The sequence below is a fragment of the Ctenocephalides felis genome, unplaced genomic scaffold, assembly GCF_003426905.1.
Source record: "Ctenocephalides felis isolate EL2017-DRISC unplaced genomic scaffold, ASM342690v1 CF-g0.4_SCAFFOLD_01492, whole genome shotgun sequence".
Taxonomy (NCBI): Eukaryota; Metazoa; Arthropoda; class Insecta; order Siphonaptera; family Pulicidae; genus Ctenocephalides; species Ctenocephalides felis.
Window position 1 is genome coordinate 4819094 of NW_020537646.1, and position 27251 is coordinate 4846344.

The following is a 27251-nucleotide window of genomic DNA, read 5'->3' on the forward strand; positions in this document are numbered from 1 at the left end:
TGTACAATGAATTAATATGTGCAATTAATTATTATAATATGTTACCAAAGTAATATGCATAAAGGGTATGGGTATTATATTATATGTTAGTATTTAAATTTTGTGTTAGTAGTTTGTTATGAAATTATTAGTGTTATATTATAAATTCACTGTACACAGCCGATTGGCGTATATAAATGAATAAATTAATATATAAATTAGTAGGATTGTTTCAGTTGCCATCTATAAGCCAATTCAATTAAGAAATCAGCTTACCAGCTCATAGGACTGGTTAAGTTCTAATTGCTATTAATAAGATAAAAATGTGTATATGTACTGAATTGATAGTAGTACTTATTAAGCGAATCCTTGTATAATCAAAGTTTTTATATTTGTGTTCATGAATTTATATTATATAAGTTCTTATGGATATTTTCCACGAGACTTTTCCCAACCCCTTTACTCCTTTGCTGAATTTATTCTAATGAGACATCCTTACTGTGTCTAATTTCATACGTATAATTAACTGCTGTAATTAAGTGCTATAATGACTAGTACTATTAAAAACTCATTTAAGTAGCACATCGAACGCATCACATCCTATTCGATAATAACAAAGTATGTACAATCGATAATTTAAAAATAATTGAGAAGGCAAAATAATGGTTACTGACCAACTATTATGCAATATGCATGACAGTGTGCGTTCTTTCAATGCCAAATAAGACCAAGCCGATCATTTATTTACGTGAGTTTGAATTTTCAGTGCATTATTGCATGTTGCAGCCAGTATGACGTTCTGTTCTCACAATCACAATCAGTTGCAGTGTGCATCTACTGCGAGTTGCGTCCGGTAAGTGACACAAATACTTCTTGTAAATTAAATTTGTAAAATTTATTTTATTCATTATAATTAGTCCTTTGAAATCGAATTTATTACTAAAACCTTAATTTATAAACATTGCTGTTATTACTTTGTTTATTATGTACATGTAGCATAAGTTTTTAATTTTAATTGAATTAAACATGGTAAAGGCAGTGGCGGATCCAGATCTGGCACCAGGGGGTGTCACATAATTAAATTATGTATAGAACATATATTCGCAATACGATTAGAAAATCCTTAAATTTTAGAAGTCTTTGACTCCGCCGTTCGTCTATAATAAGTTATATGTTCAAGTTATAAAATGTGTTTGGTAACAAAATACATAATTAAAATCATTATAAAGTAATTTTATTGCTAAATTAGTGTTCTATCTAAAAACAAGCTCAGGGGGGGGGGGAGCTCATAACCCCCGTGACCCACCCCCTGGATCCGCCACTGGGTGAAGGATAGCATTGTTCTCATTGTTAATTATTTCAAATATTATATTAATATATTTTATATATCGTATAACTCATATTGAATTTTTTTTTATTATAATAATAATATAGATATACCAGTTAAATTTTGGTCTAAAATTTTGGTTAAATTTTCAAATTGGTCCTTCTGATTATGTTGTTTAGGAATGTAGTACAATTTCGAGAAATTCCTTAATATTATTGATTGTACTAGATATTTACTTCAATATTAAATGAACATTATAATTAAATGTTGAATAATTATAAACAATGTGATTGGTATTGTAATCAATGTATGCTTTATTTATCAAATTTCATTGCTAAATAAAAATTTTATACAGGTGAGAGTTCTATAGCAGAAGTATTCATAAATACTTCAATAGATGAATGACCGGTAAAAAATGTACATTTTTATATCTCATATTTGTGTATAAATTTAAATTGGCTATGAAATGGATATAAAAATATTGTATACGAAAAATCAATATGATACAATTTCAATAAAATACATTTGGAACAAAATATAATAGTATATTAAAAATTATATTATTTTAAGTGGATAAATGCTCATAAAAGCTAATAAAAACGTGTATAGAATATCTAACGAGTTATTTCATTATTGGTTGATTTAATATATAAAAAAAATGTATAAAGAGTTTATATAAATAGAAAAATAGGCATGACGATTTTGATATTTATAAAGCACTATTTAATGTTAAAATAAAGTTTAAGAATTAAAAAAATTGCTTTGTAAACGAAGGTCTGAATATTTGTATTAATAATTATACTTTTCTCTCAAATTTTTCAATTATTTTAATCTTACAAGATGAACATTACAATTAGTCTTATTTCATCAATTTAGGCTCATCCCACCAATGTAAAAGAAATAGGATCATTTTTTTATATTTTATTCAGAATGATTTATTTATCCAAACATGTTCATTTATTTTGTGAAACTATACACAATATATTACAAATAGTATCACTCGATAATCGATAATTATAAATAATATCATTATTTATGTGTTATCGTTAAATATTTCCATAAATGAACAAATTCATTGAACGCACATGTGCAATGAATTTATACATTTTCAAGAAAAAAATTAAATTACAATTTATTTTGTTTTACATATTTCATTTATAATGACACTATTAGTTATCCTAAGGTATGTATTTATGCAAGAATAATAATATTTTTTGGTAAGCGTGACGAAAACTAATTTAGGTGTAAACACACGTGAACATAATCAACACATTGGCGTATATTTTTCCTGATTTATTATTTTACAAGTTTAAATCACATAAATAAGAAAATAATAAAATTAAAAAAAATATTGATACATAGCTAGTTATCAATTTATTTAGAAAGAATTATTACTTATGAATTAATCTCGAGTTTATAAATGTTATTTTGCTAATATAAATTATACGTTTTTTATAGTTGTGTTCTATTGGGTCAAATTAACAAGTTCGATGACTTAAGACAAAATTCTTGAAGACAACTTGTAATTTATATGAAAATAAAATATCTGTATTATTCGACGCCAAAAAGCATTGTCTTTGTTTATACCGTAAAGCAGATTGTAAAAATGATTTTTAAATCATTTTCTTCAATTTTTTTTTCTCTGCACGTCCTTTACTGCACTAACATAAATGCGCAATATTTAGTAAACATTTTCTCGTAATTGTTTTGATGAGCAGTGTAATAGTCTATTATCAACTGCGTGTATAAACATTACATGTTTGAAATAAATATTCATTGTACTCAAAATGCAGCTTACATATTTATATTTTCATAATTATGATTATGAAGGTTTGCTTATAAATAATGAATATTATAGATCTTTAACTGCAGTTCACCATTTATTTCACGATGGATCGTTGGCAAGGTAAGGTAGCAGTGGTGACTGGTGCAAGTGCAGGAATTGGAGAAGCAATTGTAAAAGACCTGGTTAAAGCAGGAATGAAAGTTGTGGGACTTGCCAGGAGGATCGAGAAAATGGAAGTAAGAAAATATAATTGAAGGTTTAGTATCATTTGTAAACAAGAGCATGTTTGTGGCTCCAGTAGAGTACCTATTATCTTTAAACTAAGTCACAGGGATTAGATTCTGTTCAGGCATCAGATATTAAGTAGTGGTTATGTTTGATTTCATTTGTTAATTTAATATTTTTCAGGAGAATGCAGCTTCAATGGATACATCCAATGATGGAGAATTTTATCCAGTTAAATGTGATGTATCAAAAGAGCAGGACATCCTGGACGCATTTGCTTGGGTCAAAGAAACTTTTGGAGGAGTTGATGTATTGGTTAACAATGCTGGCATTTCAAAGTACGCATTTGTTTTAAAAACTTAAAACTTGATGATGATTCTGAATGTATTAATTTAGATGGTATTAATTTATTTTAGGAATGTGAATCTGACCGATCCTGATAATACTGATGATATTCGCAGTGTTGTGGATGTGAATATTTTTGGTCTTTTCTTCTGTACAAGAGAAGCATTTAATTCTATGAAGGAACGTGATGTTGCTGGACACATAATACATATCAATAGGTAAAGTTAAATTTTTGTTGTTTAATAGATTTTGAACATAAAAATATTGTAATTGAATTAAAACTATTGTCAGTATTATTAAATCCTTGCCATCACAGGTACATTTTTAGTTCAATCTACCACCATTTTTTTTTACATTTTATCAGATAAAAATAAATTATTATATATAATTGTATACCTGCACACTTAAAATGTGACGATCTAATAGTCGGTGCAACATTCTTTCAACCATGTTATTACTTTTTAATTGTGTTGCAATTGACGTCATATTTGCACAAATCATGCGTGCAGTAATTACTTGAAGAGATAAATAGAATGTGAGAATAAATTATGGGAAATATGATACTTTGGAATAACTTGAAATTAGGGCAGAACAAGATTTATTCAGATACTTATATATGGTATAAGATTATAATTACACTCAGCACTGAAACACGTCTTAATGAACAAGATAGAAGAAAACATTATCAATAATTGTTTTATATTTTAAATAAATATTACATATATTTACATTTCATATTTATTTAGTGTTTTAGGCCATTGGGTCCCTGAAATTCCTGGATTCAATCTAAATATTTATCCTGGCACAAAATTTTGCTGCACTGCTTCTACTGAAGTTCTACGTAGAGAAATGATTAAAATGGGAAATAAAACTAAAGTTACGGTATGTTTAATTATAATACATTATTAGATTGAAATTATTTAATAGAATTATTCTATTTGCAATGCAATGAGCCATTATTTTTTTTAGAGCATTAGTCCAGGATTTGTTGCAACAGAAATGGTTGGCAAAGAGTCGACACCCGAAAAGGTTGAAGAATTTTTGAAAAATACTCCACATCTTTTACCGGAAGATATTTCTGAAGCAGTGCTTTATTGTTTAGGCACACCAGAACACGTCCAGGTACAATATATTAAAATAATAATTAGTTTAATTCAAATGAAATTAGTTTAATTCAGTTTAGTTCATGTGATAGGATGTGGCTAAATCAATCTCTTCTACAGATGTTTTATAAAATTAGATTATAATTTGTTTAAAAATGAATCATTTAGATTAATTATCTATTATCTTATTTATAGGTACATGAATTGATCATAAGGCCTCAAGGAGAGAACTTCTAAAAATTGCATTGCTAATATATACAGACCCGTATCGCTTTTCTCATTAAAACACCCAGATTGCACGATTCACAATAAATATTATTATTAGATTATAATATATATGTGGCATTTCAATAAACTTATTTTATTGAATGAACGTCTTTGTTCATAATTATTCAATTTACAGAAGATTTGATAAACGAAAGTGTGAAAATGAAACATATGTTTTAGTACTAAAGTCAAAAATGAGAGTTGACTTAAAATATTTCAAATCGTATTTGCGGTTATATTAAATACTTGGAAATGGATTTGAAAATAAGTAAAAATACATTATTATTTTTCAAACATTATTGTTATTTATTATTCATTACTAATACAGTTTGTTCAGACTTTTTTTAAATTTTGCAACTAAGTTATGCATTTGCAAAAAGTCATAAAAAATTTGATGATTTCTAATTTGTATATCCTTGCAGCATTTGAAATTGGTTAAAATAGTAATACTTTTTTTAATTCAAATAATTGTTTTAGTTGAAATATATTTATCAGTCATCTCGATATTTGATGAATCAGCAAGGGACTCGCGTCGATTAGTTTTGGGCGACGATCGGCCGAGCCGTTTCTTTGTTATTAGCAGATAAGTGCGAAATTTTTCGAAAAAGATATAATAATTAGTATATACATATATACCTTTCTTTTACAAATCATGCGTGCGCGCTCTTGATAATCGAATATTAAGTGATGTTACATAACTTCCGTATACACTTCTGGATATTAAAAAGGCATCACGCAAAAACTCGTATAACTATGACTTGACAAAAATATAATTCAAGGACAGATTAATTTTTGGTGTGATTATCTCCATCAAGATTCTCATATGGACATCGCATCATTGTGATTTATCATATATCAGCAGCACCTTGTATAAATCACATATCAGAAATATTCAGTAGTGTATCGTCTGCTTGTGATATCAAAGGTACACGAATTAATTAGGAATCTGCAGTTTATTTTAATTTTTATTAATTTAATAAGTGAATAAAAATAAATAAAAATGGAACGTTGGCGAGGAAAAGTAGCTGTTGTTACAGGAGCAAGTGCAGGAATTGGAGAAGCTATTACTAAGGATCTTGTGGAAGCAGGATTGACGGTCGTGGGCTTGGCAAGAAGGAAGGAAAAAATGGAGGTATATTTTATATTTATTTAAAAAATTATTTATTTTTAGGCAATAAAACTTAAAACTGTTGATAATGGATATAAATTGATATAACAACATTTTCATTATAAATAAAAAAAAATTACTCAAAGGAATTTTTTTTTGCTTTTTCGATGTTTCAATCCATTCAGGTTTGTTTAATCCACCAGCATATTTTGTATTTAATTAAATCGTATTATTTTTATAGTATTTTATACTTCGTCCAAAATATCGTACAAAATTAAACTTGACATTGAATCATTGAATATTATCTATATACAATTAAATTGATAACGCCTCCAGTCCAAATTATCAATTATCAATTATCATTTTTTCTTGTCAGGAAAACGCTCAATCAATGAACCTGAAGAATGGAGGCAAATTTTTTGCCCGCAAATGTGATGTTTCCAAAGAACAAGATATATTGGACACTTTTTCATGGGTTAAGGAAAATCTTGGCGGTGTTGATGTCTTGGTTAATAATGCTGGAATCGTCAGGTGAATTTATAATTGATAATTGAATGAAATATCGTGATTTATCATAATTGATTTGATTATCATTTGTACATTAACGGTATTGTGTGATTTTTATATTATTTTCAATATTGTATTAATATTGATTGTTAGATAAGTTTTACAATAATGATTGGGAGTACCTGGTGTTAACTAAATTTCTAAAGTTTGGTGCACATAAGGATATATATATATAAGCATTTATTATAAATTGCATTAAATTGTAGATTTTACTGTTTTTTATTAACAGAATGAATATGCTGACTAATTCTGGTAACTCAGATGATCTACGAAGTGTATTAGACGTGAATGTGCTGGGACTTTGTTTTTGCACAAGAGAAGCCTTTAATTCCATGAAGGAACGTGATGTTGCTGGACACATTTTTCACATAAATAGGTAACTAGGCAAATTTTATTGAAGACTAACAATTTAATTACAATATATTACTACCAACGATATATTAATATAATTTAACTTTTAAGTGTGGTTGGTCATTCGATACCATTGGTTCCAAATGTTCCTCCTACGATGAACATGTATCCTGGTTCTAAACATTGTGTTACTGCACTTACTGAAACACTTCGTCAAGAAATGATGTATTTGAAGAGTAAAACTAAAATTACTGTAAGTATTTATAATTTCATAAAGCATTTAAAGATTAGTACTATCCATAATCAAGGATATCAATTAATATGTTTTTAATGCGAAACTGAACAGTGTACAAAATACAAAGCTCTAGATATCCGGACATTCATTTTAATCTTATAGTAGGAAAAGAATAAAATATATATATATATATATATATATATATATATATATATATATAAATCGATGGTTAAACTTTATAGTTTTGGATACTACTTTATTCTACTGTTTCTATATTAATAGAGTATTAATAATTTCAAAGAAAATTAAATGAAATGTTTTTATGAATATTTCTAGAGTATTAGTCCAGGCGTAGTTTTAACGGAAATTTTCGATGCAGCAATGGATGAAGAAAAAAAGCAAGAATTTTTAAAATATAACCCATATCTTAACCCAGAAGACATTTCTCAAGCTGTCCTTTACTGCTTAAGTACACCTGAACATGTCCAGGTCAGTTGATTTTTATTAAAATTAGCTTAAAATTTCTTGTGCGATACTTTTATTTATTTATATTTTGGTTTAATATTTTAGGTACATGAACTTACAATTAAACCTGTTGGAGAGAAGTTTTAATAAGAATTTTATAGTACAAAATTTAAATGAAAGGAAATTTATGTAACATATACATAAGGATACAAATGGTTGAATATTGAGATTATTAAGAATATATATAATAAAGGTTTGGTAGCTTAAATATTGTTTTATTTTTTTTTTAATTCTGAAAAACTAAATAAATAAACTAAGGAAATTTTAACTAAATTATGAATCGGAAGTGTAGATATATTCAGTATATTATTTTTGAATGGCACGCATAATTTATATTTTGCAATGCTTATAATTTTATTATCTTATCAGTGCGTTAAATTATTCACATGAAATTATATTTTTGCATTGTGAAATGAAATCCATATATTCGAAAACTAAATTTCCTAAAACAGACATGTAAATACAGAACAAAATTGTTAGAGAAGTATTTTCTTTTTGAAGAAATAAACTATACATTTTCTTTTATTTTTTGTAAAATATTATATTTCTAGTAATATTTCGTTATTAAATTTTAACTTTAAGGGTAGAATAATAAGGTATGTGAGTTTACTAGTCTTTTTATGTATTACAAAAATTACATCTATTTGATGACCTAATGAATATTTGTGTCCACTGTAATGAATCTGTTAATCAGTTACTTGTGGTTTTAATCAAGATTTAGATCCAGACTCAAATTTGTTCTATTAAATTACCTCTAATAATTTATTTTAAAAATGGATCGTTGGACTGGAAAAGTAGCTGTCGTAACCGGAGCAAATTCCGGAATGGGCGCAGCAATTTCAAAGGATCTTGCAAAATTGAGCATGCAAGTGGTTGGTTTAGATCTTCAGATCCAAACTATTCAGGTAATTATTTTTGTTCTGTGCGTTAAAATCTAGCAAATAACAACTGTTTTCAAAAAATTGCAGGAAAATGCTCATAAGATGAGTAGATCAAATGGGGGAGTGATTTATCCACGAATTTGTGATATAAGAGAAGAAAAACAAGTAGTTGATTCATTTACTTGGATTTCGGAAAAATTTGGTGGCGTGGATGTTCTTGTCAATTCTGCTGGCATTATAAGGTACAATTTTTTATTAGGATCCTACGTAATGTAGTAAAAATAATGTAATGTAATATCGTAGAAAGAATATGCTAACGAATGTAGGAAATACAAATGATCTTCGCGATGTATTAAAAGTCAATGTACTAGGATTGTGTTTTTGTACAAGAGAAGCCTTTAAATCCATGAAAGAGCGTGATGTTTCTGGACATATAATTAACATTAATAGGTAAGATTAATAAAAGTCTTTGTTATTAGATATAATAAATATTATAAATCATTTATTTTAGCATGGCAGGACATTCTATTTTATCATTCCCAGGAATTGCCCCAATGACAAATATTTACGCTGGTTCAAAATATTGTCTAACAGCACTTTCTGAAACATTACGTCAAGAAATAGCTTTCTTGAAAAACAAAACTAAAGTTACAGTAATTATTAAATAATTGTTTTATGCATTTTTAAATTGTAATTTAAGTTAGTTATCGGGTATTATTACATTTTAGAGTATTAGTCCAGGTCTGACAGCAACAAATATGACAAGAAACTTCTCATCTGATAAAACTAAAAATAAAATTACAGATCGATTTCCTCAATTGCTTCCTGAAGATGTATCGAATTGTGTCAAATTTTGTTTGAGTCTTCCTGAACATGTTCAGGTAAATTAATTACACAATATTGATGACTTTCATTGTTTAATATATTTTGTTCAAATTATGATTTAAGAAATATGTTAATCCTAATTTGTAGTTGATTTTGCATTAAATATTTCTTAGGTGAACGAAATAATGGTGAGAGCAGTCGGTGAAAATATATTATAAAAATGATTAATTTGTTATGTAGATTATTTGTATTTCCTAAGCGATCAGAAATTATATAAAAATATCTAGAAGATAAATTGTTTTTAATAATTTTTTTGAAAATGAATATCTAACAAAAAAGTCTAATGTTCTTTAAATTTTAGGCAATAAATATACAAATATAATTGCGTTGTTCTTGATACATCATGAAAAATATAAAAACTACCAATGAATATAATAAATTTTCTGCATGTGACTTATTATCGTACTTTTGTATTTCAAGTATTAATGTATGTTCATCTCTCTATTAAAGTTTCATGTTATTAAGTTTCGTGTTATTTTATTATGTTTCTCTATTTTATTCATTTCTTTTTAAAGCCCAAATCATACTTTAAATGATATAAAAAACTGATAAAGTATTATATTATATATTATATTTTTTATCTAGTTAATTAATTTCATAACAAAACTAATTGGTATGCATATTTTTATTAGGAAAGGATTCTTGAATAATTATATATTATATAATTGTTTTATTTTCAAACTTGTTCTTCATATTTGTTTATCTCTAAATTTAATTTTGCATAAAGATAATGTGGAAAATATGTTTATCAAATATTTCCAATAATTTTGCATATTTATCATATTTATGGATATAGTTAAAGCAAGCAGGCATATTTAATAATTGAAATACTTTAGTTACAGTAAAGGTGCAATAAGTACTTAACCGAACAATTTTATGTAATATTTTGAAGCTATTCATTTAATTTTTTTTTAAATATTTACCTAAAATCAATAACATTTAATTTAATTAATTAATACTATTAGCCTTTTAATCTTTTTCAGAATGAATCGTTGGCTTGGCAAGGTAGCTCTGGTCACTGGTGCCAATTCTGGTATTGGCGCCGCGGTCTCCAAAGACCTCGTCAAAGCCGGCATGAAAGTTGTTGGCGTGGATCTTCAAACAGAATTTATGGAGGTACGATAAAATAATAAAATTTATAATAAAATTATTAGATGAAATTTGATGTTTGCAGAAAAATGCGGAAATGCTTGATAAAACCAAAGGCGGTGAACTTCATCCACGTCAATGCAACGTCACCATGGAACCGCAAGTTCTGGATACTTTTGCATGGATTAAAAAATCTTTTGGAGGAGTTGATGTTTTAGTTAATAATGCAGGAATTATCAGGTAAATAAAAGTCATAAGTTTCATTATATATTTCATGCATGTAAAAGAATTATTGCTTAAATTTTTTATTAACTGGATCTATTTTTCTAGAATGAATATGCTGACGAATCCAAAAAATACTGATGATTTACGTGCTGTACTAGATGTAAATGTTCTTGGTTTATGCTATTTTACCAGAGAAGCTTTTAATTCCATGAAAGAACGCGATGTTAGTGGTCATATCATACATATAAACAGGTGTGCATAATTTGAAAATAATTATATGATAGCGGTCATTAGAGTTGGCTGGTACAGCAGTGTGGGTACTATTGATAAATTATTAGCACAGCAATGGTAAATAATAGTTGGCCTGAAATGTTACAGTGTTATTAGTAGTTTAAGTTCAATGATATACAAATAGTTTTTTTTTATTTTTAAGTTTGACTGGACATCATGTTGGCGTGAACCCTGAAATTCCACCTACACTTTGCATGTATCCAGCATCTAAATTTTGTGTAACCGCCCTGACCGAAACTCTTAGACAAGAAATGGTATATTTGAAAAATAAAACTAAAATAACGGTAATTATACAACCTTTTATTCCTTATAATTTATAATTAACAACAGGAAAAATATTTTTGTGATTCTTATTATCATAGAGTATTAGTCCTGGAGTCGTCGACACTGGAATATTAAAGACTTTTGTGTCTGAAGAGTATCGGGCCCAATTTTTGGAGCAAAACCCACATTTATCACCAGAAGATGTGTCTGAGGCGATTTTGTTCTGTTTGGGAACATCAGAGCACGTACAGGTCTGGCGAAAATTCATATTTAATAAAATATTGTCCTTCAAAATGCTATTGCTCACAACAATTAATTTCTAATATAACATAACAAACGTATTGTTGAATAAATAAAAATTTCATATTTGATTTGTTTTCAGATTCACGAACTGACAATTCGACCAGTGGGTGAAAAATTCTAAAGGTTTGAAGTATTTTTACAAAATACAGGAAATAGTTTATCATTTGTTTGTATTTATTCCGGTTATAAATATATTTATGCATAATTAAATATTATTATGCTATCTTTAATTTATTTATTCAAGTTTTTGGACTAGGTAAAAAAAGCATCTCACTTGTGAATAACTAAAAATCGCATTAGTCTATATATATCTGAATATTTCTTTTGAATTGATATTATATTTTATCAGCATGAAAATTGTATTTGCATATCATATATTTTTTCGCCTCTCAGCTCACAAATCTCTAAATAAATATTCTGCTACTTTCAATTGAAGACGATTTAATTTTATTAGTCTTGCTTGTGCTGTTGTGTATTCAACATGAAAAAATATGTGACATGAAAAAAAAAATTAAAAATATATAATAATTCTAGAAATATTCCATAATTTCTGGATTTTAGTAAAAACAGTATTTTGGTTTCATATTGATTTAAATAAATAATTTAAATTAAAATATTATATTTTGTTTCATAGTTTTTTAATTATTTTTACCAACACAACCAATTTCGATTCTTATAATTTTGTGAGTGTCTCACTATAATTATCTTTTAATTGCTTAGTTTCTTACATATTTATCGTTTTGTAGATTACATAAATTAAAGTAAATAACATTGATAAGCAAATTTAGAGCGGTTCTTTGGAATACTGTAAATTGTGTTTTGACCGAGGTAAGTTAAAATATTTATTTCACATAACTTTTTAAAAGAAACTTTGAGCTATAAATTGGGATAAAATTGAAAAACATAAAAATAAGTTTTATCAGTTGATATATTGTATGATAAATTTACATTTTACTCTTCTTAAAATATTTATACATCAGTCGTTTGCATTATTATTATGATAATACTCACGTGTTTATTAGATTAATAACGAACTCAAACAAGAAAAATGTAAATGTATTTCTTCGTGACAATTTTGTATATGTAGGATAATGTTATCTAGTAAACAATATTTATATGTGTTAAAATTATTTTTTGCTCACAATTTTTTTTATCACTTACTCATAGAAATTTGAAAATCACAAGACATGGATCGTTGGCAGAATAAAGTAGCTGTGGTGACCGGAGCATGTTCCGGAATTGGTCAAGCTGTGGCCAAAGATCTCTTGAAGGCTGGAATGAAAGTTATTGGTTTAGACATTAAAGCAAATAAAAATGAGGTGAATACATTATAACCCTACTTCATTTTCATATTTTATTAAATTCCATTATATTTTTATTTTTTATTATTTCTCATTTCAAAGCAATGTACTATTGGTGAGTTCTATCTAAAAGCTTGTGATATTTCTAAAGAAGATGAGGTAATTGAGTCATTCAAATGGCTTAGAGAAACTTTTGGTGGCGTTGATGTTTTAGTGAATTGTGCTGGAATAGTCAGGTATTTTAATAAAAACACACATATATAATTATTTATACTCTTGTTTTATTATTACAAAATAATTAAATATAAATATTTCAGAAAAAATATGTTAACAAATCCTGGAAATGCAGAAGACTTACGAAAAGTCTTAGACATCAATGTATTAGGACTATGCTTCTGCACCAGAGAAGCTTTTAATTCTATGAAAGAGCGCGACGTTGCTGGTCACATAATTCATATCAACAGGTAATTGATATATAAAAAATAATTTATTTATATGCTTTAATTGTGTAATATTTGTTTTAGTTTATATGGACATTCGATTTCTGCTAATCATAATACACCACCTACAATGAATATGTATCCAGCATCAAAATACTGTGTTACTGCTTTAACTGAATTACTTCGACAAGAAATGATGTATCTTCAAAGCAAGACAAAAGTCACGGTAAGAAACTTATTTTTTCTAGTATTAATATATTTATTAGTAATAATCAAGGTCATTAATTAGATAATTATAATAAAAATCAAGGTCCATATTTAAAAAACAAAAAATGATGAACACTCTGTTAAAGCATTGGTAGAGTTTAAGGTAGCCTTGAACTGTAACTTTGATTTTTGTGTAAATTTTTGCAGCTATTTTATTTTAACTTTGTGGTGGTATAAATAATTAATCACATCCCAATATGCTTAATTCCCTAGCCGATGTTAAATAATTTTTAACTTATTTTTGATTTTTGAAGCGAAATATATCGCATTTATTTTTCATATATTGTTTTGATTATAATTTAATTAAATAATGAATTGAATATAGCTTATGTTTATCATAAAATATGTATTTATACTATTTTGTTTTTCTCAGAGTATTAGTCCAGGAGTTGTAAATACTGGTATTTTGAATGATATATTTCCTGAACCCGATCGAAAGGAATTCTTCAATCAAAATCCACATCTGCAACCAGAAGACATTTCACAAGCAATTATGTACTGTTTAAGCACACCAGAACATGTCCAGGTACGTAATTTTGAATTTTATTAATTTTTTTAAATTTGTTTTTACCTAAATCATAAAATTTTTAGGTTCATGAGCTGACTATACGCCCTATTGGAGATAAGTTTTAGGAAAAAATATTTCATTTATTTATTTGCATAAAAACGGCGTTGTAAAAAGTATTAGCAATTAAATAATTGCTCAACGAATTGGTTCTATATATTATATCTTCAAAAACAAAGTACAAAGTAAATCTAATTATAAATAATTATCCATATAATACTGTAAAATACTTGATTAATCTGTATAAATATATAATCCACTCCACATATAACTAATTTCATTAATATGTAAATGCTTTAATCTAATTATTTTGTAAAATATTACCAAATTTTCTAAAACCGAGTATAATTTTAATTTCTAATTTAGTATTGTACTTTATTTGTAATTATTACGGCGATTGGTCAATATCATTGCCATAAATCAAATACTTCCATGCAACCTTTAATTATTTCATGATAACTTATCTATTTTAAGATATGAATTAAAATATATAAAGATGTTTACCAAAAAAACAATCAAAATCTAAACAGCTACCAAGTGTTTCGATTGAATATAAATTCATAAAAAAAAAATTTTGATAAAAATGGATCGCTGGCAAGGTAAAGTGGCGGTTGTTACCGGAGCAAGTTCCGGAATCGGAGCAGCCATTGCAAAAGATCTTGTCGAATCCGGGATGAAAGTTGTGGGATTGGCAAGACGTCTGGAACGTATGGAGGTAATTAGATATTTTTTAGTTACAATTGTAATTAAACTCTTAGGAAAATACCAAAGGTACATTAAATTGCAATTAAAGGATAACTTATTTTGGTTATTTCAATTACAAGCTGTAAATACATTCAATGCCTCTTAGAAGTATTTGTCAAATTATATCATATCTATTTGAAAGATAATACAAATACATTGCATTACAAAATTATAAAATTTAATAATAAAACTATAGGGTTAATTCTATAAATTTTGTTCTGAGTCTAATAGGGTGTGTGAACCCTGGCAAAAATCATAAAATATCAATTTTCATTTTATTTATTTTTTTATTTTACTTATTTATTAATACTATTTTGATTGTCATTTCAATAGCAAGATGCTGCAAAAATGAACACTAGCAAGGGCGGGCATTACTACCCAAGAAAATGTGATGTCTCTAAAGAAGAAGAAATTCTAGAAGCTTTTGCTTGGGTTAAGAAAACCTTTGGAGGTGTTGATGTTTTGGTTAATAATGCTGGAATCGTCAGGTAAAATATATAAAATAAATATCTATTTTCTAAATTTTTTCGAAACATTATACTTTGAATGGAATCATCATCATCATACCTTAGCATTTGAAAATATTAAAAATTTTGCTATTAGTTTTGGAGCTACAGATACTAAAATTGGATATTTTTTTGTTTTTTTATTTTAGAACTATTATATTCTATCATACGTTCATATCTTTAACTGATAGTACATGTTTATTATTATTTATAAATAAATTATTTTTTTTATTTGTATGATAATTTTTACTAGTGTAGTAGTGTATGCAACAAATTACTTCTTCAAATAATATACATTATAAAGAAGAATTAAAAATGTGTTTATATTAAAACATAATGAAAAACTGTAGTTTTTTCATTGTCATTTTTCATAGAGCTAATATGCTAGTAAATCCTGGAAATTCTAATGATCTCCGTTCTGTGATTGATGTAAATGTGATGGCTTTGTGTTATTGCACCAGAGAAGCTTTTAATTCCATGAAAGAACGAGATGTTGCTGGGCATATCATACACATTAACAGGTAGTAATACCTACTTATACATTTTATTTTTATATGATTAATATTTTTTTCAAATTTTTAGCATTGGTGGTCATTCCATCCCATCCGCAGGCGATGCACCACCAACTGCCAACATGTATTTTGGATCCAAACATTGTGTCACTGCTTTAACTGAAACACTCAGACAAGAAATGATTTATTTGAAAAGCAGAACCAAAGTCACGGTAAATAAGTCACAATTTAGCTCTATTAAAAATATTTATTTTTAATTTGTTTTATTTTGCCTAACCATTGTTAAAGAGTATAAGCCCAGGAGTAGTCGACACAGAAATCTTTGATGGTTCTTTTCCATCTAAGGAGATTAAAGAAATGTTTCTTGCTAATAATCCCAGCTTGAAATCTGAAGATGTTTCTCAAGCTGTTTTATATGCACTGGGAACACCAGAACATGTGCAGGTTAGTGAATTTATTAACTAATGTTATTATTATTTATTAATTCACATCTTATAAAAATCTGCTACGTTCAATTCAATGTAAAAAGTAGCTCTTTTTTGCTTTTGTGTTTATTCATCATTTATTTTAAGTACTTACAATATTCAATAATAGATTACAAATCAAATAATTTCTTTAGACATAAACATTTAGTATAAATAATATAGCTACTTTAATTATTTTTTAGGTTCATGAACTTATTATCAAACCCATTGGAGAAAAATTGTGATGTGAATGTTGCACACTATATATAATTATATTATTATTGTATATAGTTACAAGATATTCAAAGAAAATATAAGTCATTTAAAATATTACTTTTGTATATAAATTTTATACTGCAAATTAAAATCACACATCAATTACAAACATAATGATGTCTTGTATTTTTGTACCATTACAGAATAGATCAATGTTTACTTTTCTTAAATTTTAGTAAAAACTTATTAAGTAATTAAGAATTCATGGTTTATCTAATCTAATCATAGCAAAATTATTTTTAAAGAATACCGGAAAAAAAATCAACTAAATTCAATTGGACCATTGATTTTACTTAATATTTTTAAATACTAATTAAGTGAACTAGGTTCTTTAAATCAAACCAATTTAAATGCTATTAAATTCATATTTATAACTATAATTACTTTTATTTTATATTTTAATAGCTTGTCAATACATATAGATTTTAGATATGGATATAATGTAGATATAACTGATAATTTTAAATGTGGAGGAGGCGTATTGATTTCGAATTACACAAATGTACAATAGAATGATATTTATATTCAGTTTTAACCTATCGGTTAGATATTTCCTATAAAAAAATCGAATGAAATATTTTTGGTAAAATTCGCATTATATACTAGAAAGAAGTTGCAATTAGTAGACGAGGGTTGCAGAACTAGTGGACTTTGATGCATATAACAATTTATTAACAAAAAAGGTAACAATGAAAAATTATATATTTACATATTGATAATAGCGCTTAAATTAATTGATTCTAAATAAACTGAAATGAAATTGAAACTTTAGTTTAGTCGAAATCGAAAGTTTCAAAAATACTATACCACTATATTTTTTTTAAATCTTAATAGCTATCAAAATATTTTTGTAAAAAATGAAACTCGTTCCATATTTCTCAATTATGATACACTTTGTGAAAAAAATAAAAATTAAAATATTAATATTTATAAACCGTTATCGGTGTTTCGAAAATAAGTCAATAATACAACTGTTATAGTATTTGCTATCTTTGTTGAATATTTTTTTTAATTGCAGTCCTAGAAAAAACGTCATAGTGCGCACGAATAGCGCGAATGCATTTGTTCGAGCATGTTTATAAATTGCTGTTGTCCCATTAGCAATTGTATTCATCCTCTGAAAACAAGTCAGGTCAGTTCTGATATTATCGAAGAACGAAATTGGACATCGGTAAGCGATTTATATACAAGATATTTTTGCATGCAATAATCCTAGATGTTCATGATAATTGCTATTTAAATAACAGCAGCTATTAAATATTTAAACATGCTTTTTGACACGAAATAACATGAATAACAATTTGTAAACTGGTAATATTTTTCATTTTAAAAGTATAAAATCATATTATTTTTTTATCATTTACAATATAGATTCCCACTCCACATGTCTTATATATACATTTTCGTATATTTCATTTTTTCATAAAATCATAATTATAGTGATATTAGCACTGAATATTTTTTAACATATTAATAATATTATTAAATTTTATTAATTTATATTTTTTTTATTTTTGATACAAAAATTTATCATTATTTTTGTCATATTTTTTACAATTCAGTATCATATGTTCATAGAACAAATAATCTGAGTACAGAATATTGCGCGTTAGAATAACGTGATTGCTAAATCCAAACAACTAATAATTTGCATATTGATATTTCAAACATTATATAGAGTTATTTAGATTTACAAATTCCAGTAAACACAGCAAAAATATTTTTGAGAAGATTGTGGTACAGGAGATTTACAATATTTTTATTTATTTTCTTAAAAATAGTAATCAAATACATTGGAATCTTATGGATTATTGTTACATTAAAAGAGTGAAAAAAGCTAGAATAGAAAGAAAAAAATAATTTAGGATTTAATTATCAACAAAATCAGCTAAAATTGTTTCTTTATTCGTTTATAATTGTCGAACAATTCTGTAGAATAAGTTTTGTAATATAGTTTCAATAATGCATAACCTAACTACTAGTATAATATTTTGAATATAAACATAAATTTATATACACATTTATAAAATTGTTTAAAATATGTATACTTTTTGAATAAGTGCAATATATTTTTTATAAAATACGCTATAATAAATCAATTATATAAAAGGATAAAAGGACAATAAACAAATTCTGTTGCCACGAATGTATTTGCTAATTTTTGGAGCTTTTGTGTAAAGTTTATTATTATTCAAAAAAAATACAGTATTTTAATGAAGAGTATTCAAAAAGAATATACATTTTTGAATTTGAATGACAATATATAAGATATAGAGAATGACATAATTTTTCGGAATAATAGCAAACTAAATACAACAGCTAAAATTATTGGCATATTTCAATCATAGGATTTCTTTACATAATATCGTATCAACAAAATACTATAAACACTATTTGTTCTAAATACTTAGTATATAATGAAGCATTGTTACATTTCTTGATAACATTGACCGATAAGAACAATAAATAATTATTTAATTTCAATTTCATATTTTGCGTAATATCATCAGTATTAGAAATTGATGAATGAATTTTATCAAATAGTGGTAGACCAACTGTTTGGTGAGGGGTCGTCCATTAATCACGTGATCGATTTTTTAAGGCATTTTGAAACCCCACTCCCTTTTGGTGATACCTGGTGATATTCAAAATTAACCCCTCTCCCCCTCCGTGTATTTTTGGTTAAATTTTTTTTTATTTTCTTTGAAAATGTTTGGATTTTAAAAAAAATCAGATTAATAATAAATACACGCAAAGTCTTATTATAATCCTCTCTCCCAAACGTGATATTTCTTGATTTTTTGGACTCTTCCTTATCCCAAAGCCAAGTTAACAGTTATAGGACTCAATATATTATTGATTTATTAATGCATTTTGTTTTTATTTTTTATTAATTATTTTGTTTTTAGAAAATGGATCGATGGATCGGAAAAGTAGCCGTTGTTACCGGAGCAAGTGCCGGAATTGGAGCAGCAGTTTCAAAAGATCTTGTCGAGGCAGGAATGAAAGTTGTGGGTTTAGCAAGACGTTTGGAACGCATGGAGGTAATTATAATTTATCTCTTATATATAAATCTATAAATCTATAATTTATTATACACTTAATTTCAAATCCATCCAAAATCTCTTTAGGAAAATGCCGCAAAAATGGACACGAGCAAGGGTGGAAAGTTTTATCCTAAGAAGTGCGATCTGGCCAAAGAAAGTGAAATCATGGATGTATTCTCGTGGATCAAGGAAAATCTTGGAGGAGTTGATGTGATGATAAACAACGCAGGAATGATGAAGTATTTATTATTCATTTTTTTAATATTTTTTTTTAAATATTAACTAATAAGTAGTCAATAAAAATAATAAAGACTCGAGTATAGATACCAAGGCACAAAACCGTGAAATGAAACTTTTAAAGTTCACTTATTCAAATTTTTAGTTCGGAATAATAGTATTTTATAATTTTAATAGCTAATATTAAGAAAAATTAAAATTTTGAATTTGGATCTTTTACAATTATTACGTATAAAATTATATTTGTATAAAATTATCTCAACATGATGACAACCTTGATATAATACATTGTGATGAAGTTAATAAACACAGCTATGATGTTATTGAATTGTCATGGTTATAAACAGTTATTTTAGCATCATAACAATGACTTGCAATTTATTCTAAAATTAATCATCATGCATAATTGAATGCAGTCAGAAAATTAACAAATTAGTAATGCTTATTAATTGATCTCTACTATGGTATGGAAACATATGCTGCTATTTTACCAATTGGATGGATTATTTGTGTTTTGCTGGAGTTGATTGATATATCTTTTATTTATAATTATTACTATATTTGTTAAATAATTAATATGTTTTTAGGATGACAATGTTAACAACTCCGGATAATGGCAATGATTTGCGTACTGTTTTGGATATAAATGTGATGGCTCTTTGCATTTGTACCAGGGAAGCATTTAATTCCATGAAAGAACGTGATGTTGCTGGACACATTATTCATATAAACAGGTATATTATTAGAAATTCCTTTAATAATATTTTTAATTTTACAAAACAAATTTAAACGTTCTGTTTTTAATAGATAACTAAAATTATTATCTAATTATAAATGCCTCTAGTAGTTATTGAGTGCATAAGAAATTTGCAATTTAGCTTGAAATTAGCATAATATTATAATATATGCTTTTTAAAATAATGTCAGGACATGGAAATCAATAGTTGTTTATTCTTACAATTGCTTATCGTAGGTACAATTATTCAAAAATAATATGAATGTAAATCATTGAGATAATTTGAAAAATATTGGATAATATTTTGATACTAATGCAGTTATTGTTATTGTATTAGAATATTTATTGTTGTCTACGTGGCTTCTCTACGTAGTTTTTTTTTTTTTTTTTTAAATACAACTTAATTGTTGTTCTATCTATTTGATATATTTTATATCATTATCATTAATTTTCAGCCTGACAGGACATCATGTTCCTTACCTGGGTGATTTTCCACCAGTATTCAACATTTACCCAGGCTCCAAACATTGTGTTACTGCGTTAACAGAAACTTTAAGACAAGAAATGAACTATCTTAAGAGTAAAACTAAAATTACTGTGAGTGTAAAATGAATTTAATGTCTAATACAGTTTAAAATTATAATTGTCATTTCTTAGAGCATAAGTCCCGGTCATGTGGCAACAGAATTTTTAGAAGAACCATTTGGCCAAGAACAGTCGGATCAAATAAAACAACATCATCCGACTTTACAACCAGAAGACATTTCTCAAAGTATTCTTTTTGTTTTGGGTACACCAGAACATGTTCAGGTAATAAACTAAAATAATTAAATTTGTAAAGATAAAAGTATAAGAAAAATTTAAAAACTCAAATTTTTCTGAACTTTTGATATACATTAGAACAATATGCAGTTTAGCATTAACGTTTACGAGATCAACATATACTTCTCTGATCAATATATAAACTTTTAAGAAATTAATATATAAAAAACCAATTATAACTTGTTGTTTATTAAAATGTTTGTAAATTATTTACTATAATAATTAAAATTTTGTTTTAGGTTCACGAACTCATAATTAAACCAGTAGGCGAAAAGTCTTAAATACATTTAAAAGCATCGTATTTTTTTAGACGTGAGTTGCACATATTATAAAATATTTAAAATTTTAAAAGTTAAATATTGTGAATATTATCAAATATTTAAATATAATGTATATCAATGTGCTCTAACATTTTCAATAGAAATATATTATAATTCATTTTTTTATTATATACGCTAACAAATATTTAATGTTTTTCAATGTTTATGTATATAGTATAGTTGTTTTTCATTCCTATAATAATTTTCATTTCACTGATCATAATTTGTAGAAGTTTAGAAATTTATAAGAGAATTCTCATGTGCATTCGGAGAAAGTAATTAGTCACCATTTTTATAGTAAATCAACTTTATCATCATCATTTAATTATATAAAGTTATCGAATTTTTACAGCATCATTTCATCTCTCTATAACTTTTAGATATTTGCTTTCACATTATTTAATTAAACTTTCTTATTGTATAAGTTATATCAGAATATAAATAAAATATCTTAATAATTTTGAATTAGTGATATATAATTAAATGTTTTTTTATTTTTGTGTATTTCTAGCATAATATTAAAATTCATATAGAAATGTTTAAAATGTATGTGATTTGAACACTTTAAGACAGATATTGAATTTTTACTAATACTTCTTATAATTTTGGTTATTTTAACAACAAATATATATGTTGTTAGATATGGATATTTTTTCAGAAATGATTAATTGTAAATTGAACTTGTTTCTCAATTATTACTTACAATTGTTGAAGTTTATAGTATATTTATTTTTGCTGAAATTAAATTGTTTGTTTCTTTTTTTTACAAAAATGTGAATTTTGTATGTAAATAATTATTTATTTTTATAAAACTTACAGGATAATTTTCTTATCAATTTAAGCATATTCCTGAGGTCCACATCTATACGGGCAGTGTACATAACATCTCTCAACAATCATATAAAATATAATAAAATAATATACATTAAAATATATTACTAATCTATATAACTTAAATCAGTTCGGAATTGGATTCGACGACAGTTAGGATGTAACTTGTCATCGTTAATAAAAAATATATTATCTAAATTAAAATTTGGTCCGATTTATAAATCTAATTGGAGGCGACCAATTTGCCTTGGTTAGACCCTCAGATTGGGGTTGGTGTAACGGACGTATTTCAGGAGGGCATCGTTTTCTTCGCAGACGAAGGGCTTGCGGTGGTGGCAGGCGACATCGTGCCAATGGACACCATCGTTGTAAAAGTTGTTCAGAACGGCCAAACAATTTTCGGTTGCTCCACCTTGTTTCAATTCCTGGGGGGGGAAATATGTATTAATAGATGAATTAAAATTTCCAAAAAACACCTCTTATTTTACTAGAAATATGGACTTTCTTGGGACATTCAATGACAATCCAATGATCTAGAGACATTTAAGTAATCTCTCTTAATTGGTCTTAATCTCAGTAAATTCTTTAGAATAATTTTTGGCTTTTTAATAAAATTTAAACTCACACTATATATATTCTTAACGATCACAATAGTTTTACTTTACAGTTTAAATTGAATAATTTATAACTTCGAATTCTCTATACAATACTAAAATATTCTAAAACTGAAAAGTTAGTGTTAAAAATTTGTACAATCGATATCATGAAGTGACTGATAAAGTTATTCGAAATAAGTTTATTACTATGAAATAATTATTTTTTATTATTATTTTTTTACTTACTCTGTTGTCTGGTTGGGGAAGACCAATACCACCTCCTTCAGACCAGTCGTTTTGTTGTCTGTCTGTGGTTGGGGCAAGTTTCTGCAATTCGGCGGTCCAGAACCATCCATTTACGGAAACAGGTTGTAAATCTGGTCTGTCACAGCCCTTGAAGTCACATAGACGACCGCTGGTCCAGATGTATTTCACCTAATAATCGAAAATTATTTTGTAGAAACGATTACATGAAGAGAAAATTTATGAAATTATACTACAAAAGGTAAGTACCTGCCATAAAATATTTAAAGATTATTGCATATTGAAGAGCTTTTAAGAAATTATTTTATATTAAGATAACATCAAGAATTCCCTTAAATTATTGGAAAGCAAAACTGTATATTTAAATTTGAAGTAACTATTACTACTCATTTGAAATCGGATCAAATATTCTGGTGTACGATAGGTTCTCAAGAACTATTTGTTCTTCCAGCAAATTATATTCAATGTTTTAAAGTTATTATATTTTTAGTTTTATGTATCTTACATTTCCATTGACAATTCTTTGTTTGATCCATTCATTTTCGGCACTGGTTTCCAAACTGACACTGTCCATGCAACGTTGGCGGCAGAAGTTGCGGACGCCCAACCAATCTTCTTCAACACCAGCCAATTGTGGGTCACGCCATGAGAAGAAGTATCCTTTGCCTGAAAAAATAGGTAAAAAATCAATTGTTTAATATATAGAAATTCTTTCATAGTTCAGTTATTTTTTAGTTTAATACTTTACAAAATTTTGTGATTATAATCAACGTTTTCTTTTTTAACCCTGAATTTTTTAAATAAATATTTATTATTGTCTATTATCGAATATAAGGAAAACATTAAATTTTAAATTAGTAAATTGCTTAATATAATTTTAACTTGATGGTTAATGATGGTTTTTTTATATTTTCTTTACATACCGTCTGGGCTACGTTCGTGTATCGTCCTTTGGGCGCAGAGTGCAGGTACTGGTGGTTCTAAAATGCGTCCATTCTGGAATTGGGCTGATGCCAAACCACACAGGGCTAGGCCCAATATTGCTACTGCGAATTTCATGGCGACCAGTTTCCCTACAAGGTAATAAAAAATTAATAATAATTAGATATGAAACTTTACATGAAATACTTGCATGTAAACATAAAAATGTATGGCAGAATAGTAACGGTCTCAAAAATTTATATTATTATTGATATTGAGATATTTAAACAAAATAACTTGGTCACTACGTCCAAAAGTTTCCAAAATTTGAACCCAAAACGTTTGTATTGAAATTGCTCTACTACTACTACTACTATTAAATGCATACCAAAATAGCAACTGTCTCATAATTTAATATTATTAATATTGAGATATTTAATCAAAATAACTTGGTTACTATATCGTGTATACTGATTTTAAATTAAATCATGACGAGTTTCCAAAATTTGAACAATAAACGTATGTATTGAATTTTTTCTACAACTATGATGACTGTTCTTGCTGGAATTCTATAAACCGAACCAATTTTGAATTAAATTATGATGAGTTTCCAAGATTGAAAAAATGCTATGAAGTACCAAATCCAAATATGACAAAAAAATCCGTTTATTGAAAATAAATCAAGTCCACTCATAACGCCAATATATAAAGTTTCGTTTCGTAAAAGTTTCCAAAATATGAATCCAAAACGTTTGTATTGAAATTGCTCTACTACTACTACTACTAAAAGTATACCAAAATAACAACTGTCTCAAAATTTAATATTATTGATATTGAGATATTTAATCAAAATAACTTGGTTACTATGTCGTGTATACTGATTTTAAATAAAATCATGACGTGTTTCCAAAATTTGAACAATAAAAGTATGTATTGAATTTATTCTACAACTATGATGACTGTTCTTGCTGGAATTCTATAAACCGAACCAATTTTGAATTAAATATATATAAGGTTTCGTTTCGTAAAAGTTTCCAAAATTGGAATCCAAAACGTTTGTATTGAAATTGCTCTACTACTACTACTACTAAAAGTATACCAAAATAGCAACTGTCTCAAAATTTAATATTATTAATATTGAGATATTTAATCAAAATAACTTGGTTACTATGTCGTGTATACTGATTTTAAATAAAATCATGACGTGTTTCCAAAATTTGAACAATAAAAGTATGTATTGAATTTATTCTACAACTATGATGACTGTTCTTGCTGGAATTCTATAAACCGAACCAATTTTGAATTAAATTATGATGATTTTCCAAGATTGAAAACATGACAAAAAATCCGTTTATTGAAAATAAATCAAGTCCACTCATTACGTTAATTTTCATCGAATTCCACGTCTCTAACTAACTATAATAATCACTTAAAATCACACAAAACAAATTTCTGTCCACTGAATCAATTTCCTCGTACAAAGTCCTTTATCAGTACGTACCTTCTCAGTTATTGTCCGGGTGTAAACTGACAAAAAAACGACCCAGGCCCGTTTATATAGAGATTCAGGTGGGTGCAGTACCTATGCGTGACCTTGTGCCGCGCGTGTCTACAGCGCCTGAAGAATAAACAAGTGTCATATGCCCCGCGAGGCTCTTCTTCCGAAGAGGGGGGCCGATTGTTAGACCCGAGTCTTCTTCGGCCAGTGGGGACAGGAGAGGCCTCAATGAAAGATGCGTACGCTAATGTGTTTTTCGACATTTTTTCAATGCTGAAGAATTTCTATATGCTTTATTTTAATTGTGCTCTTAGATAAGGTTTGTTTTGTTTGTTGGTTAACACTATGAAAGAAGAAATAGAGATTTTGAGTTGTTTATTGCTTTAGTTATTTATGAAGTACGATTTCAATAGGAACGAATAGTCTGAAATGAAATGATACCACAAATTTATTAATTAGGAAAAAAAGATTTAAGGGGTGAATTAATGGAACACTAGTTGTTTCGAACACTACACCAAAAAAATTAATTTTGGTAATTATTTGTAATATAATTTGTTTTGTTCTGTTTTTTTTTTACAATTTTACAATTTGTTGCGATTGTAGTAGTTTCAACATTTATTATATAGCTTTTAAGATTTTAATTTTTAATATATATAACGAAGATTTTAATTCACCTATGTTTTCAATATTTAGTATGTTTAATTTTGCTACTTATTTTTATTCAACGCGTTTTTAGTAAAATAATTAACTTCCCGTAGGGTAAGTTATTGCATACCTCAGAAAAAATGGATGTGTGTGTGTGTGTATGTATGTATGGATACAATTTCCAGTCACGTTTTCGGGCGCACGGATTAACCGATTTGAATGGTTCAAAAACATTCGATTTCTATTGATAGAGAGATGTGCTGATTAGTCTTTGGCAGAGGCAGGTCCAGCAGTTACGGAGATAGAGAGCAAAGAGTGCAGATAATATAAATCGAGTTTTTGAGAAAACGAAGTATCCGATTTGAATTATCTGAAAAACATTCAATTAGTAATGATTGGGAGAAATGGTTATTAGTTTTTGGCAAAGCTAGTCCCAGCCATTTCGAAGATACAGAGCTAAATGTTTAAAAAAATGGCAGTTTTTGAGAGTTCTATTAGTAATT

At 27.0% G+C, this 27251-nt stretch overlaps 6 protein-coding genes across 6 annotated transcripts; 5 read left to right on the forward strand and 1 right to left on the reverse strand.

The window, feature by feature from the left end:
• Nucleotides 1-695: 695 nt before the first annotated feature.
• Nucleotides 696-7905, forward strand: LOC113370299 (uncharacterized short-chain type dehydrogenase/reductase y4vI-like). Its single transcript, XM_026610970.1, has 13 exons — nt 696-832; nt 3165-3328; nt 3501-3655; nt 3734-3880; nt 4409-4544; nt 4632-4784; nt 4961-4996; nt 6030-6164; nt 6517-6671; nt 6937-7083; nt 7170-7311; nt 7630-7782; nt 7864-7905. The coding sequence occupies exons 2-13, from the start codon at nt 3197-3199 to the stop codon at nt 7903-7905; spliced, it is 1533 nt and encodes a 510-aa protein (XP_026466755.1). The 5' UTR covers nt 696-832; nt 3165-3196.
• A 686-nt stretch (nt 7906-8591) lies between these two features.
• LOC113370300 (farnesol dehydrogenase-like) lies at nt 8592-9742 on the forward strand. The gene is made up of 6 exons (XM_026610971.1): nt 8592-8723; nt 8787-8941; nt 9003-9149; nt 9211-9352; nt 9428-9580; nt 9698-9742. The coding sequence occupies exons 1-6, from the start codon at nt 8592-8594 to the stop codon at nt 9740-9742; spliced, it is 774 nt and encodes a 257-aa protein (XP_026466756.1).
• An 826-nt stretch (nt 9743-10568) lies between these two features.
• LOC113370301 (farnesol dehydrogenase-like) lies at nt 10569-11877 on the forward strand. Its single transcript, XM_026610972.1, has 7 exons — nt 10569-10700; nt 10759-10913; nt 11004-11150; nt 11193-11246; nt 11332-11473; nt 11552-11704; nt 11836-11877. The coding sequence occupies exons 1-7, from the start codon at nt 10569-10571 to the stop codon at nt 11875-11877; spliced, it is 825 nt and encodes a 274-aa protein (XP_026466757.1).
• Nucleotides 11878-12943: 1066 nt separating this feature from the next.
• On the forward strand, nt 12944-14436 carry LOC113371635 (farnesol dehydrogenase-like). Its single transcript, XM_026612281.1, has 6 exons — nt 12944-13075; nt 13160-13293; nt 13375-13521; nt 13582-13723; nt 14138-14290; nt 14356-14436. The coding sequence occupies exons 1-6, from the start codon at nt 12944-12946 to the stop codon at nt 14395-14397; spliced, it is 750 nt and encodes a 249-aa protein (XP_026468066.1). The 3' UTR covers nt 14398-14436.
• Nucleotides 14437-14912: 476 nt separating this feature from the next.
• LOC113370303 lies at nt 14913-21981 on the forward strand. The gene is made up of 13 exons (XM_026610973.1): nt 14913-15044; nt 15407-15561; nt 15954-16100; nt 16162-16303; nt 16380-16535; nt 16759-16796; nt 17903-18002; nt 19741-19875; nt 19963-20117; nt 20703-20849; nt 21307-21448; nt 21509-21661; nt 21913-21981. Exons 1-13 carry the CDS (start codon nt 14913-14915, stop codon nt 21952-21954), a joined length of 1644 nt encoding a protein of 547 aa, XP_026466758.1. The 3' UTR covers nt 21955-21981.
• Nucleotides 21982-22863: 882 nt separating this feature from the next.
• Nucleotides 22864-26155, reverse strand: LOC113370202. Its single transcript, XM_026610878.1, has 5 exons — nt 26107-26155; nt 24608-24757; nt 24190-24350; nt 23667-23855; nt 22864-23249 (listed from the first exon to the last, which is right to left on the reverse strand). Exons 2-5 carry the CDS (start codon nt 24741-24743, stop codon nt 23076-23078), a joined length of 660 nt encoding a protein of 219 aa, XP_026466663.1. The 5' UTR covers nt 24744-24757; nt 26107-26155; the 3' UTR covers nt 22864-23075.
• Between the last annotated feature and the right edge of the window lie 1096 nt (nt 26156-27251).

Coding starts and splice junctions, on each gene's coding strand:
- LOC113370202 (XM_026610878.1), bottom strand. CDS start 24,743: ATGAAATTCGCAGTAGCAATATTGGGCCTAGCCCTGTGTGGTTTGGCA. Junction 23,856..24,189: donor AAAGAATTGTCAATGGAAAT/GTAAGATACATA, acceptor TTCGATTATTAG/GTGAAATACATCTGGACCAG. Junction 23,250..23,666: donor TTCCCCAACCAGACAACAGA/GTAAGTAAAAAA, acceptor TTCCCCCCCCAG/GAATTGAAACAAGGTGGAGC.
- LOC113370300 (XM_026610971.1), top strand. CDS start 8,592: ATGGATCGTTGGACTGGAAAAGTAGCTGTCGTAACCGGAGCAAATTCC. Junction 8,942..9,002: donor AATTCTGCTGGCATTATAAG/GTACAATTTTTT, acceptor GTAATATCGTAG/AAAGAATATGCTAACGAATG. Junction 9,353..9,427: donor AAAACAAAACTAAAGTTACA/GTAATTATTAAA, acceptor ATTACATTTTAG/AGTATTAGTCCAGGTCTGAC.
- LOC113370301 (XM_026610972.1), top strand. CDS start 10,569: ATGAATCGTTGGCTTGGCAAGGTAGCTCTGGTCACTGGTGCCAATTCT. Junction 10,701..10,758: donor TTCAAACAGAATTTATGGAG/GTACGATAAAAT, acceptor TGATGTTTGCAG/AAAAATGCGGAAATGCTTGA. Junction 11,705..11,835: donor GAACATCAGAGCACGTACAG/GTCTGGCGAAAA, acceptor ATTTGTTTTCAG/ATTCACGAACTGACAATTCG.
- LOC113370299 (XM_026610970.1), top strand. CDS start 3,197: ATGGATCGTTGGCAAGGTAAGGTAGCAGTGGTGACTGGTGCAAGTGCA. Junction 3,881..4,408: donor CACATAATACATATCAATAG/GTAAAGTTAAAT, acceptor ATATTTATTTAG/TGTTTTAGGCCATTGGGTCC. Junction 4,785..4,960: donor GCACACCAGAACACGTCCAG/GTACAATATATT, acceptor TCTTATTTATAG/GTACATGAATTGATCATAAG.
- LOC113371635 (XM_026612281.1), top strand. CDS start 12,944: ATGGATCGTTGGCAGAATAAAGTAGCTGTGGTGACCGGAGCATGTTCC. Junction 13,294..13,374: donor AATTGTGCTGGAATAGTCAG/GTATTTTAATAA, acceptor TAAATATTTCAG/AAAAAATATGTTAACAAATC. Junction 14,291..14,355: donor GCACACCAGAACATGTCCAG/GTACGTAATTTT, acceptor TAAAATTTTTAG/GTTCATGAGCTGACTATACG.
- LOC113370303 (XM_026610973.1), top strand. CDS start 14,913: ATGGATCGCTGGCAAGGTAAAGTGGCGGTTGTTACCGGAGCAAGTTCC. Junction 16,304..16,379: donor AAAGCAGAACCAAAGTCACG/GTAAATAAGTCA, acceptor CCATTGTTAAAG/AGTATAAGCCCAGGAGTAGT. Junction 18,003..19,740: donor AAGAACGAAATTGGACATCG/GTAAGCGATTTA, acceptor TTTTGTTTTTAG/AAAATGGATCGATGGATCGG.